At 37.7% G+C, this 14,590-nt stretch overlaps 1 protein-coding gene across 1 annotated transcript in view; it reads right to left on the minus strand.

Moving 5' to 3' along the window:
* CROCC2 (ciliary rootlet coiled-coil, rootletin family member 2) overlaps positions 1-14,257 on the minus strand; it is a 101,166-nt gene extending 86,909 nt beyond the window's left edge. Inside the window, 6 exon segments of the mRNA XM_032224820.1 lie at positions 2,627-2,785; positions 5,130-5,258; positions 6,796-6,887; positions 6,890-6,952; positions 6,955-6,979; positions 14,204-14,257. Of these exon segments, the coding sequence (XP_032080711.1) occupies positions 2,627-2,785; positions 5,130-5,258; positions 6,796-6,887; positions 6,890-6,952; positions 6,955-6,979; positions 14,204-14,257 (522 nt within the window).
* Positions 14,258-14,590: the final 333 nt, after the last annotated feature.

Consider the following 14,590-nt stretch of genomic DNA (forward strand, 5'->3'; position numbering starts at 1 on the left):
AAAAGTAAGACTAGCACCTTGAAGCGTGTCCGGAGACCAATAGGCAGCCAGTGCAGCTCGCGGAGGATAGGTGTAATGTGGGTGTACCGAGGTGCACCCACGATCGCTCACGCGGCTGCATTCTGGACAAGCTGGAGTATCCGAATACTCTTCAAGGGCAGCCCCATGTAGAGCGCATTAAGTAGTCCAGTCTTGAGGTCACGAGGGCGTGAGTGACTATCCGAAGGGCCTCCTGGTCCAGATAGGGTCGCAATTGGTGCACCAGGCGAACCTGGGCAAAGGCCCCCCTGGTCACAGCTGACAAATGATGTTCTAGTGTCAGCTGTAGATCCAGGAGGCCCAAATTGCGGACCCACTCTGAGGGGCGTATAATTTCCCCCCCAGACTAAGAGATGGAATAGCTGGACCATCTTTGGGAGGGAGCATCAATAGCCACTCAGTCTTGTCGGGATTGAGTGCCAGCTTGTTCGTACCCATCCAGACCCTAACAGCCTCCAAGCACTGGCACATCACTTCCACTGCTTCACTGAGTTGGCACGGGGCGGACAGATACAGCTGCGTATCGTCCGCATACTGGTGGTACTTGATCCCATGCCGTCGCATGATCTCACCCAGCGGCTTCATGTAATGTTGAATAGGAGGGGGGACAGGACCGAGCCCTGCGGCACCCCATAATTGAGGGGCCTAGGGGTGATCTCTGACCTCCGACCAATACCGACTGCGACCTGCCCGAGAGGTAGGAGGAGAACCACCGGAGAACGGTGCCTCCCACCCCCACCTCCCGCAACCGTCGCAGAAGGATACCATGGTCGATGGTATCGAAGGCCACTGAGAGGTCAAGAAGCAAGGATAGAGGAGCAACCCCTATCCCTGGCTCGCCAGAGATCATCGATCAGCGCGATCAAAGCAGTTTCCATGCTGTAACCAGGCCTGAAACCGGACTGAAAGGAGTCCAGATAATCGGTTTCATCCAAGGACCGTCGGAGTTGAAAGGCCACCACTTTCTCAACAACCTTCCCAACGAAGGGGAGGTTGGAGACTGGACGATAGTTACTCAAGCTTATTTATTGTTCTATACACTTCTTGTTCTTGTGACACAAGAATCTAGTCAACTAAAGGTCAGCACTAAATTGGTGCTAGATAAGAGTTAGCTGAATTCAAGAGGGGCTGGACTTCGACCACCTGTACGAACTTAATGACTCCAGACTAATTCCTCTCTTGACTCTGTCCCCAAGCTCTACCTGTCCTTCTCCTACACCAACATGAGGAATGCTGATTTAAACAGTTCATAATGAGAAATAATTTTCTCATTATCATAACAATTCTATTATTTGTTTTCTTTTATTAAATGATTACAGTTTTTAATTCTCTTTCACAAAGAATAGATCAATGAAAAATGTATTATTGAATTAAATATATATAATAAATATAAATTAATAAGCAAACTGTTTAAGCACTGGGTTTAAGCTTCTAAAAGTAATAAAGCAGTAAATATTTAGTATTTTTTCTGTAATCAAGAGTGGAATCTATGATAGGGCAGTTCAAAAACTTAAGTCTGTAAAGTACAGGAGCTCTATCAGGCAGGATTTTTAACAGAATCCTCTAATTTTAGAGAAATGACATTTAAGAGACAGAAGATGTACTTGCAAACAATGAAGACATTTTCCAGAAATAAATATAATAAATGTAAATATAACAGGGCACATCAGCCTAACAAGTTAATTATTATTAGCTCATTCATTAATAACTAATAAGAAATATTATATTATCTTATTATTAACTATTATTATATTTCATGAGAAAATTAACTTGTTACCATTTGTTCCTTAGATATTATATATTTTATAACATCTAATATAATTATAACATCTATCCCATTGCAATTCTGTGACTTCATATTATGGTGATTTTATTATTATTAGTACACACACACACACACAGTATATTTGTTGACACTTTTTATATCAGTAATTGCATGACCTCTGATGCCATATGCTAAATAAATAAATACAACCTGAACATTTATAAGCAAAGATGAGGAAGCATCTTCAATTCTGATTGTTTAGAACAGGGGTGTCAAACTTGCATCATCATGTGATGTATCATGACTTTCCCCCCCTTCGCTACAATGGGTATGGGCATGGCCAGCTCATGATGCATCTGGGCCGCAGCCTGCGAGTTTGACATCCCTGTTGTAGAAGGAAAACCTTATGCAAATTAGACTAAGTTCTCTTTAGATTAACTTTCAATATGTTTGCCTTTGTTGAATCCATCACTCATCCTAGATTCGGATTCAACTCTCTTGTAGTAAGGTTTCTGATGGCTTGCAAAATTAAATATAGTTTCATGATGAATAATTCAGATGACTTGCCTGTCTTACTCAATGATAAACTGGACTAGAAAAAAATAGCAGCATGTCAAATATAGTCATGAATGTTGCTCCTATGCTAGCAAGCACTGCAGTGGAAGGAAGCCAGACCTGTTAGGAGTCTGTATTCTGAATGTTCAACAGAGGACCTTCCAAATTAATCAAGAACTACAGCACAAAGCCCCAATACGTTTTATCCTTATAAGCTCCATCAAAAGGATCGTCATAGGCACAAATGGCAGAAGTAATACCACTCACCTTGTTTTGCATCTTCTGTACTAGCTGAGCCTGATGCTGTTGCCCATCCTGGAAGGCTTGCATCTTACGCTTATGTGCTTTTTCATCCGATTTAAACTGCTGTCTCATCTGCAGGAACGCTGTACTTCCTTCCTCCTCTGCTCGTTGTGCTTGCTGCAGCTACAGAAACAAATACCTGCTGTGATCCAATTGGCAGAACAAGGTTCCAGGTGCAAAATAGCAAAAAAGGGGTTGGTTTCTGTCAGGATCCAGTTTCATGAGTCAAAAAAAAATGGTTTACCACTTTTCTGACAATAAATTACAGGTCTGTTTCCAGGAGGACTTTCAAAAATTTTGCTAAAATAAATTTTCTTTGGAAAGTATCATATTCAAACACTCCATATATCCAGGTGCAGTTGCATAGTTAGAAGCAACAGCATATAAAAATGGAACTAACATCTCATCTACCCTTGCATGTCTAGGGGGCTGTCAATGTCTAGGGGGCTGTCAATTTGCAACTATTGACTCTCTACATTTACACTGCAGAATGTGAGACTCAGTTGTTCCTGTCAAAGGGTTATCATTACAGTAGAATGCTAGATGGCTATTTTGCCATTCTAGTATGTGGATGATACAACAGTGATGGGCCTCATTTGGGATGACAATGATGAGGCAAAGAGTTTGGTGAAAAAACAGCTTGTCTCTAAAAGATGGAAAAACAAAAAAGATCATTGTCGATTTCAGGAAAGGCAGGCATAGGCATACACCTCTGTATGTTAATGATTCAACTATGGAGGTAGTTAGTAGTATTAACTTTCTGAAAGTGCAGCTAATGAGTAGGTTAGTTTTGTTACTCAATAGTGAAACACTGGTGAAGTAGGCACAACAGCTACTATTTTCTGTGTGCATGAAAAGGGCACATCTTCCTTCCCTATCCTTACTACTTTCTATAGAGGGACAATTGGAAATATCCTGTTGAGTCTGTTTGGCTCAGAAGTATTAATGCTTTGGACAGAAATGCTGTGCAGAGAGTGGTGAGGACAGTGGAAAAAATTATTGGAAGTTAACTTTCTTCTATCCAGGACATGGCATATAAGCACTGCTTGACCAGGGTCCATAGTATTGTCAGGGACATCCTCTCTATGACTGATTTTCATAGTTGCCTTCTGGGAGGAGGCTTTGTGGTATCTGAAGCAACTAAATTCTGAAATAGCTTTGTTCCATATAGGGCTAACCTTGTTAACTCTTAAGACTCCTTTTTCCATTATGTATTCAAAATGGATTGTGATTAATATAATGTCATCTTGTATACTTGGCATTTATATTATTATTGTTATCCTTGAGATGGTGGCATTGTTTGATGGGAGAGTGGAGCATCAGAATTTTGTTAATGGGTGTCATTGTGTATATAGGTAAATGACATTAAGTCTCTCTCTCTCTCTCTCTCTCTCTCTCTCTCTCTCTCTTTCTCTTTCTCTCCCCTCCCTCCCTCCCCCCCTCTCTCTTTTAGGGGCTATTAGTACATGTAACAGTTTTGAAAGAAAATAAAGAAATTATTCATTTCTGCAATCATGACACAACGATTTATGTTAAGCCCACTTAAGGATAGATATAACTTTTTTCTTGAAAATAATTTGCTTGGCTTATCCAGTATGGGAGATTCACTCAGAGAGAACGCTTCATATGCCATCTCAAAAGATCAAAACACACTTTTGAAAAATAGTTAGCTCCTCTTAAAAACACCGTATCTTGTAAGAACATATTTATTCATGGAAATGGAGAAGCTCTGCCAAAGATATTATTCAAATGAAAACATGGTTTTAGAATTGTATAAATATATGCCACATCCATTATATCAATTAATGCAAATGCTTAAAAATTCAGAGTTAATCTGTTAGCAAGAACAAATGCAAATATAAAGAGTATTCAATCCTCAGGACTTTACGCTGCTGTGCTAGTTTATTAGCAGTTTATTTTTTCCTCTAAATTAATTTAAAGAAATATGTTCTTTAATATTCTTGTGTTTCCTATAATTCATCTGGTTATTAAAATAAAACTTGAATTTTCTTGTCCTGCACCATTTTATATGTTCTGAAGAAATATGGCAAACCTACTATATATACTGTAACCTACCTTGCAAATGGTCTAACTTAGTTATTAAATGACCACTACCATTACAGACTATATCTGATTTCTTAAAATCTAAATACTATTTAAATTACTAACCTCATTTAGTACTATAGCTCCCCACTCATGAGACTTTCATTTAGCAGTCATATCAATCCACCAGGCATAGCAAATCAGTCTCCTTTAAATAAATGTTGAAATGCAGAATTTCTACTGACACATACTACACACAATATATTTTGCACATTCCTTCATTTGCATCTCCCTCCCTCTCTCTGTGTTATACATGAAATATGTTCACAACCAGTAAACACTTATAATTACTTCAATGTAGGTTCCCACTTCTTTCAATAGACCTTTATTCAAAAATGTGTTCATTAATTTACGTAATTCTTACCCTTTCACTAACAGCTTGATATTTGCTAGCCAACTCATCCTTCTCTGCACGAGTGTGTGCCAACAGGTCCTCAAGGCGAGAAAGTTCCTTCTGCAATAAGTAGTTTTCTTCTTGCATTGGTTGGAATGTCTGTTTTTGATAAACCTGGAAACATTAATCAATAGATTATGGCAAGTCAATCAACTAGTGGCTTGAAATCAATGCAATATTGTTATTTTAGCTGGAGGTTTGGCTTCATGCATGTACACAGATACCACATACTCTTGTTTTTAGGAAGCAGGAACACGGATAATTCTCTTAGCAATGTAATTTCAACAATAAATAGATTAGAACACCGGTGCTTAACATCAAAAAGAATAAGTTGGCATTTTGGATTTAGCTAATATTTGACATAAATAGATGGATGATAAATTGTTGTATCAGAACTTGCGTCAGGCCTGCAGCGGTTCCTTTAAGAATCTTTGGCCTGCCACACTCTCATTAAGGGAGGGATTTAGCAAGGGGTAGAATGTGTTGTTTTCAAAATAAGAAATTCCTTCCTAGAAGCTCAAGGTCATCTTTTGTCTCCCAAACCTTTGCACCTGATCGGAAGCAGTTGGGCGTAGGTGCTAGTGTGGAAGAAGAAGATTGGCCCATGTGATGGACTGTGGGTGTGGGAGCAAGATCATGAACTTTTAACTGGGTGGGATTCCGATGTAACTTCCAGAGTTGGAATCCCATAACACGATGCCAACATGCCTGCCTTATTAAATTGGAACTTTAAGCATAGTTTTGCCTTTGACTCTGATTTAATTCTGCATGATATTTGGAACGCTGACAACTTGATTAGACAGACTACATCAAAGGAACCTCAATTCATAGAACAATTTGAATATAGAATAATTTGAAAGTGAATATAGTAGAAAAGATGTTCACAAGGATGCATACCTACAGAGAAATGCACATGAAATGATGTTAAATGTTCATAGACATTTTCACATAGTTTCTGAAATTTGCAAAATTGAGAACCTAAGGAAAACTAAGCCTGGAAAAAAAATATCAACCCAGCCTTCAGGTTTATGGTATATGAAGACTTGCTTATTTTGAATACACATTCTTCTTGAAAGAGCCCCTGAAAGAGTTTGCTGTTTCCAGTTTCATAGAACCTCTTATCACAACTCCTTTAGCCTTCCTGTAAAAAAACAAATGAGAAGTAGTTGTGCACTAAAACTATTTTGCTAATGACTATAAAATATGTGATGGGTACTGAGCATCAACATGGGTTTTGTCCTTTCCACAATAGACCTGAGATGTAATGTTCGCCAATTTCTACATTCCCTCATTGGTCGTGGAAGAACTGCTACTCATCTCTTGGTGAAATCAGGATCATTGTAGGCTATTATAGAAATGGCTTATGCTCGTTTAAGGAGTGATTGGGAATGACAGCGAGAAATGGATCCAGTCACTTTTCCAAGCCACCTAATTGATACTCTGCCGGGAACCAGAAGAAATTAAACATTTTACTGGAAAGAATAGATGACTAGCTCTTTTTACATTCTTTGTGAAGGAGATTCTGGGAGATACTGGAGAAACACATCCAATACACATCTGGTTAGGAAGTCAATCCACTCCTAATATCAATTTATGAGTTTCTGTCTTGGTGCCATTTCCCTGCTTTTAAATCCACACACATTAACTGTTAAAGGGATGTCAAATTTAAGGCAGTACCTGATGGATCAGATAAACTTTCTGTAACAATCTGTCGAATTCTGGCTGGGATGTTACAGGTGCAGCCTTTTCTCCTTCCCCTCGCACAGTCAATGCTTTGTCATCTCTGCTTGCTCTGGGTGCAGTACTGTATCTTCTAGGGTCTGAATACACTCAACATCAAAGCCAGCTGAAAAACATGTTGATTTTAGTCAGCCATTGATGGAAAATGGATTACTTGGGAACACTCCTCCATACTATGAATATAGCATGAAGGTCTCTCTCTCTCTCTATAGGTTCTATGGTTGCTGGAGTACTGCACAACCTGACTCCAGGATTCATGGGAATTTAGTTGCATAGTCTTACTCTTCTCAGTTAGCAACCTATAATATATGGCTAGCAAGAGGTGGGGATGGGGAACTTTGCAAGTCTGGGAGTAGAGCCAGCATCATAGTTCAGCTTTACCCTCTCAGTTTAGTATGCATTCAGCTTGTCTAAACTCAATGACAAGAATGAGTTTAGGCATTGCACAAGATCTGGGCATTTGGACCCCAGCCATTTATCATCATGTTGATGAAGCATCCTAAACTTAACCACAGTAACAATATTACTTTAAACTTGGAATATTAAAGACTTTGCTATAGCTATGGATGAAAGAAGGGAAGCCTCATGAATATGTCATATACAAAAAGGCTAGTAGGGCATGCTTATGCCGTAGTTAGGGGTATTTCAGAATAAGTCTTTTGTGGAGTCAGGACTAGTTAGATGAGAGAATTCCAGAGAATACCTGACACATTCAGATTATTATTTTAAAAAAAACAGAAAGCACAAAGGGCAAACGACTTCCTTACAGTTATCTCCTTGTGTTGTGTATGCATATAGTACCTATTTAATAGCAACTATTAAACTTTTAATGATCATACAAAAGAACATTTTGGCAGTGCCAAACAGGAGTTCCTTTAGAGAAATGTTTTTAGACAAAATATTACACATTTGTACTTTGACTTTAAAAACATTTTTGAAGGAAAACTGAGACTATTTACTAAAAAAAATGCAAATGGATTTTACCACAGAATAGTGTAAGGGACCAGATGAAGACATTCAGAATCTACCTCTGATTTTAAAGTCATCTTTTCCTTTAAGTATTTTGCCCCTTCAGTTCACATTTTTTTTTTGTAAATCATGAGTTGTTTTGAACTAACTTAGCTTTACACACTATGCCTGTTGACCAATTTATAAATTTTTACAAAGTTAAATAATTACTGTGCTTTGTTTGTCTTTATAGGAATCCTTTATTTTTTACTTTTTATCTATGCAAAACACATGTAATATACTAAAGAATGTCATGTTCCTTGTTGATATTCACTTGGTATTTATTATAGCAACATTCTTATCTGTGGTAATTAAGCTAAACAAATACAGATAAGAACACTGTTTTAAAGAAATACATTCAATTATATTAAACATGAGGCCATCTTATTTTACATAAACTGAATTAGTAAGGCATATATTGTCTAGATATAAATTATATGCAATATTGTAAATGCTTTATATACTAATGTTTCTTCGGTGCTGGGTTTTTGTTTTTTTTTTGCTTTTGAAAAGGATTTCATTTCTATAACATGTTGTACTCTAATGAAATAATGTTCCTGGCATTTGGGATTCTTCTCCCTGTTGTATTCCATCAAGAATTATATCAACATACCACTACTGAAAATCGTGCTCCCGACCTTATATTATCTATAAAATTTCAGAGAGTGCATTTTTGGTCAAATAGCAATATTGTTGCTATTTGAAATATATTATTCCCTGGTGTGTTATTGCCTTAAGGTTCAGGACAAGTACGAGGAAGAGTTTAATTTATCCCAGGAGATGCTAGCAATTTATGACTCTCTTGTAAGTACGATGAGATTTGGTATTTAAGCAGATTACAGTAAATAGAAACATTTCTCATCTTGTTGACAAGGTATCTCTCTGTGTAATGATGCTGTAACAATGATACTTCATTGGTTCAGCTCTACTGTGTGATAGGGTAAGAATATTTGGGTAATTAATAAAATACAGTACAGGTACCAAACCACTTCTGTATTTAAAGTCTCTCCTGGAAATTAAAAAAAGAAAAGAAGATCAGGAGGCTGGTGGCAATGTGCTTTATGTGCTTATGTAATTCTGAATTTTGTCTCTAACGATCTCTCAATTTCTTGGATTTCTATTACCTGCGTTAAAATGATAAAGGTAACAAATCAAACTGGGTCTTATTATCCTAGGTCATCTAAGGGATTGAGGTACAGACAATTATAGGAAGAAAAATAAGTAAAAAACTAAAAGTGTAAAATGTAAAAGGCACATACTGTATATCTGAGACATATACAGTATAAAAGATTAAAAAATGAGAATCTAAAAATCAGAAGAGAAGTGTTAGGGAAGCCTTTCTGTATGCAGTGTGACAGAAATAATATAGCAACCAGGGTGTTCACTGAATGTAGTTTAATACATTGAATCCCAAGCACGTCAGAAATCAATATCTGACAAAGAATGCTTCTTCTGCTAACTAGCATACAAACATAGCCATTATTCTACTCTTATGATTACTGAATGCCTGGGGTAATTTATTAACAATTGGAATGTGGGGGGAAGTGATTTTGTTTGTGTTTAGAGGTTCGCAAATGTGACCACTTGCACAGCCTTCTGCGCATGCGCTTTGACAAAAAAATGAGATCCCCTAAATGGGATGCTGTAGAGACAAGGTGGGTGGATGGAGCCACCTGTGATTTCCGCTACCAGTTTGGCCTACTGGTCCAAACCGGTAGAATACGACCTCTGATTTGATATATGCAAATCAACAGTTCATTGATGTCTTGCTCAGACACACCTAGATACTAGAATTCTCTGTCATATAGTTTATTTTGCTATAATGCAAATTTGGACTCAAACTAGGTGGTAGTGTGTTATCCAGATCTGATCTCTGCTATATTTTGGAGATTTCACTTGTTTCAATAGGTCGACATAATACTATCCCTGAGAAACTTAGAAGCATGTTGTATAGGAATGTACTCATTGTGTTTGCATGCACATGTGTAGTCATAGATGTATTATCTACATACTGTCCTATCATGAAAAAGAATTGTAATTATATACCCATCTGTAAAATCAATGTATATTTTCTGGGTGTCATTCTTGGTATGAGATAGGGACAGATTGAACATCTTATTTAATCTCTTACCTTTCTCAAATACGAGTAAAAGAAAGATAACTGTAAAGAAACAACCCAAAGGTTATATTCTAATTAAATACTACAATACCCAGCGTTTTTCAGTCTCAGCAACTTTAAGATGTGTGGACTTCAAATCCCACAACCTGGGGAATTCTGGGAGGTTGAAGTCCTACATCTTAAAGTTGCTGAGATTGAGAAACATTGGACTAGCAACATAATGCACATGATAGCTAACGTTGTAAAATTTGCAGGAAAAAGAACCCCGAGGAATACATAGTTTTGTAAGGGAATCATCTCCCTTTAGCAACTTGTACGGTTCATTCTAAATCATTTTAGCCTTTCTGCTTTTGAACATAACAGATGCTGTGCTTGAATATAAAAATGCGAGATTTGCAAAATGCCAGTTGTATAACTGTAACAGTCAAGTTGCCTATCAGCAAAGGCACAGATTAAAAAAAAATTAGTTTGGTAATGAGTTACAGCTGTATCACGGAGCCTCTGAAAAGGGACTATGGAGAGAGCTGCACTCTTTGCAATAGGGGAAAGGCTGGCAACAAATGGGGCAACTATAGAAAAAATAAATCAGGTCGAAGTAACACACACTGTTCATTCACAAAAAGTGAAAGAAAGAGCTACCCACCAATAAGTATCACACAAATATAATCCTTGTGTAACTTGGAAGTGATGTTCCATGACATACTTACCAATGTTCACTTAGTCATAGCTTATAAAATTAATTACTGTATTTTCGGAGTATAAGACGCACCAAGATTTTGAAGAGGCAAATTAAAAAAAAAAGTTTTTGCACTCTGCAGATCTCCCAAACGGCCCATTTTTCATGAAAATGCCCCCCCTTTCAAAATAGGACATGAATTTAGGAGGCTTGTAGAGTGCTCCTGGGGGCTGGGGGGGGGGCAAAGTTGAGGAAAAAAATGGCCCATTTTTCGCTCATATTTGCCCTCCCTAGCCCCCAGGAGCACTCTGAAAGCCTTTTAAAGGCTATGCATGGCCATTTTGGTGAAGGGGGCGGGGTTTCAGGAGGCAAAAAAATGCTGTACTCAGTGTATAAGATGCACCCAGATTTTCAGCCTCTTTTCTGAGAGAAAAAAGGTGCATCTTATACTCCGAAAAAAAACGGTATTCTATTAGTTACACTGAACAATATTCTTGGTTGGGTTCATAAAGGTAAAGGTTCCCCTCGCACATATGTGCTAGTCGTTCCCGACTCTAGGAGGCAGTGCTCATCTCCATTTCAAAACCAAAGAGCCAGTGCTGTCCGAAGATATCTCCATGGTCATGTGGCCAGCATGACTAAACACCGAAGGCGCACGGAATGCTGTTACCTTCCCACTAAAGTGGTCCCTATTTTTCTACTTGCATTTTATGTGCTTTTGAACTGCTATGTTGGCAGTTGGGTTAATACAACATGCTAAATAGCTAGAATACTATTGTAGTTTGTATATTAGTACAGTAGAAAGCTGACATTTATTTTCTATGACCAACATAGATTAGTAATAACTGTGATCACATCATTAATATCAAATGTATTACATTTCAATTAGGATAGAAAAACTAATTACGGCGCAAAAGGTTTTATGCTCTACTCTGGAAAGTACCCTTTTTGATAGGATCATAACTGGATGTTATGTTAAACAGTTGTACAGGTTGTCCTCAACTTATAACCACAATTGAGCCTCAAATTTATGTTGCTAAGTGAGAAATTTGTTAGGTGAGTTTTGCCCCATCTTCTGACTTTTCTGCCCCATTTGTTAAGTGAATCATTGGAGATGTTAAATTAGTAACATGGTTGTTAAGTGAGTCTGAATTTCCCTAGTGACTTTGCTTGTAGAAGGTTGCAAAGGGAATCATGTGATCCCGGGACATTGCAACTGTCATAATATTAGTCAGTTGTCAAGCATCCAAATGTAAATCACATGACCATGGAGATGCAATAATCGTCATTAAGTGTGAAAAACTGTCAAAAGTCACATTTCCAATGCCGTTGTAACTTGAACACTCACTAAGTGAACTGTTGTAAGTTGAAGACTACCTGTATTACACGTATAGCAGAATACTCAATTATATTTCAAAGATTTCTTGTCCCCTTTTTCAAAGAGCAATCTAATTTAAGTACTTTATTTAAGAATTGGCTCCTTTGGAGTCCTTCACAATTAACTAAAGCTTGCTTATGTTATTTCTATTGAAAATGCTGGCTTATTAACAGTTCCTAGGTTGTACAATATAATGGTGGAGTCTGAATACTAGTTAAGCAGATCTAGCCTATATATGTTTATTCTGAACAATATACAGAGAGAGACTTGCAACTTATTTGCAATTATTTAAAGTGGAATATGTGTGAAGAATCTGCCTTTCTAAACAATTTTTGAATACTGCTAAATTAGAATGTACACTCCAAGGTTATTATTTGTTTTTGCAAATTATTCTAGGAGAGGATATGTGTTTGGTTTCCTCTGTGGTGATCTAATTTTATATTCCCAATGGAACTGTACGCAGTGAATGAGAAGTTTGAATTATATGCATCTGAATTCTATGGATGTTCACTGAGAAGTCTAGTTAAGTTCAATAAAAATCATTGCAATTTAAAGCACTATGAAATTGCACCCCCGAGTTGCAATAGTTTCTATACATGATTGGGAATGAGTCCCATTTACACAATGTGCTTCCTGAGTAAACTTGCATAAAAGAATGCTGCTGTTAATTGTTTGGTTACTTGGAAAGCAATTTTCTTGCACTCGCTACTCTTTTGTTCTTAATCGCAATCCTTAAATCTTACCTGCCCTCTAGCGTATTTAAAATATTGACAACTCCATAAGATCCAAGGCAACTTTACTCCATGTAAGAAAAAAAAATACTAATTGTTACTGATGTTACCTATTATATTTTTAAACATCAGGGCATGCAACATTTGACAAAGCTTATGACTATATAATAATATCAAGTGCTCTTAGATTACAATAGTTTGAAGATAAATAACATTGATATGGCTGACTCTGGATCTAATAGTAGGCATAAGAATGTATTCACATAATATGTTAACCTATGGTTAATTACTTAATTATGCTTTATTGACTAACAAAATTGAGTGGTTTATAAAGCCTACTAACCTAAAAAAAACTTTAGCCCTTTTTCCATAAATCAAGTGACAAACTACAATAATTTTGTTTACAATATACAAAACTACAAATAACTAACTACTTCTACGTTAAGATGCTTACCCAGCAGAATCTTTGCTAAGTATGGCCTCATGCAGTGTTTCTCAACCTTGGGACTTTAAGTCCTGTGGACTTCAACTCCCAAATTCCCCCAGAATTCCCCTACGCTGGCTGGGGGATTCTGGGAGTTGAGGTCCACAGGACTTAAAGTCCCAAGGTTGAGAAACACTGGCCTCATGGTTTCTATTAACTATCTATTGTAATACTTGACACAACTTCCTGCATTCCAATTTAATTTGGCCATGACATCAACTTTTCTTATAAATGTTCCATATAGAAAAAGCATGAGAAATTAATCTTATTCATACAGCTTCTCCCTTTAATTTGAAATTACTTAAGAAACACAGTCCTACTTCCCTTTTCCAAGTCCTCGACATTAATATGTATATGGTCCTTCACTTACATTATTCTCACAATAACGGGGAAAAAGATATTGCAGGCTCATTACCCTCCAACAAACGTTGAGACTGAGAGAGTAGAATTTGGAATTATTGACTCCTAGGTCATATTCTAATTATTACACTGGCACTTGCATCAAGGGACCAGCTAAACTGAAACTTATAGAATAAAGTCATTAAAATCATTAAAAGTTATTACAGTCTTTTTATTAAAAAAAGCAAACTTAGCATTCCATCAGCAGTATTTTGTCCAGGAAAAAAAAACTGCAGGGGAGCACACTAACCTCCCACCCCCCTTATTTCACTACCCAAGCTGAACATCTGAATTATGCCTTCATGTATTCCCTTCCTTCTCCTCCCCTCCCGCAGGTGTTCCTTAGGAAGTGGAATATTGAGAGTAGGAGTGGGTGAGCTTAGTCCCATTTACTTTGAAATTTAATCAATTAGAATACTTTATTTGGCCAAGCGTGATTGACACACAAAGAATTGTCTCCGGTGCAAGGGGTTTCACGGGAGGTATTAAAAAGCTGCTCTTTCACTAACCTGGATTGCGGCTTCCAACCTTAAACTTGGCTTCTCCACATTTCCCTCGCTCATCGCTCAAAACCGGGCCGGGCCCGAAGAGGGAAACCAACGCTTAGCCTAGCAAGACTTCCCGCTACATGCAGAACAAGAGAAGTGCATGCATATTGGTATCCCAACTAATCCGGTGTCAGTGGACTGTTGATCCTTCTTCGCTACCTTTAGAACGGAGGAGTGTGTAAGAGACTGGCTCAAGTTGCTAAGGCAATGAGAACGCCGAGTCCCTCATGTTGTCATAGAAATAGAATGCACCCCGGAGTTGCCACGGTGACAAAGAGACGCGGCAAACCGAACTGTTTCCTAGGTCAGGCTGCAAAGAGAACAGGAGATATTCTGTTCACAGGACAA

Source organism: Thamnophis elegans, chromosome 10 (genome assembly GCF_009769535.1).
Source record: "Thamnophis elegans isolate rThaEle1 chromosome 10, rThaEle1.pri, whole genome shotgun sequence".
Classification (NCBI taxonomy): Eukaryota; Metazoa; Chordata; class Lepidosauria; order Squamata; family Colubridae; genus Thamnophis; species Thamnophis elegans.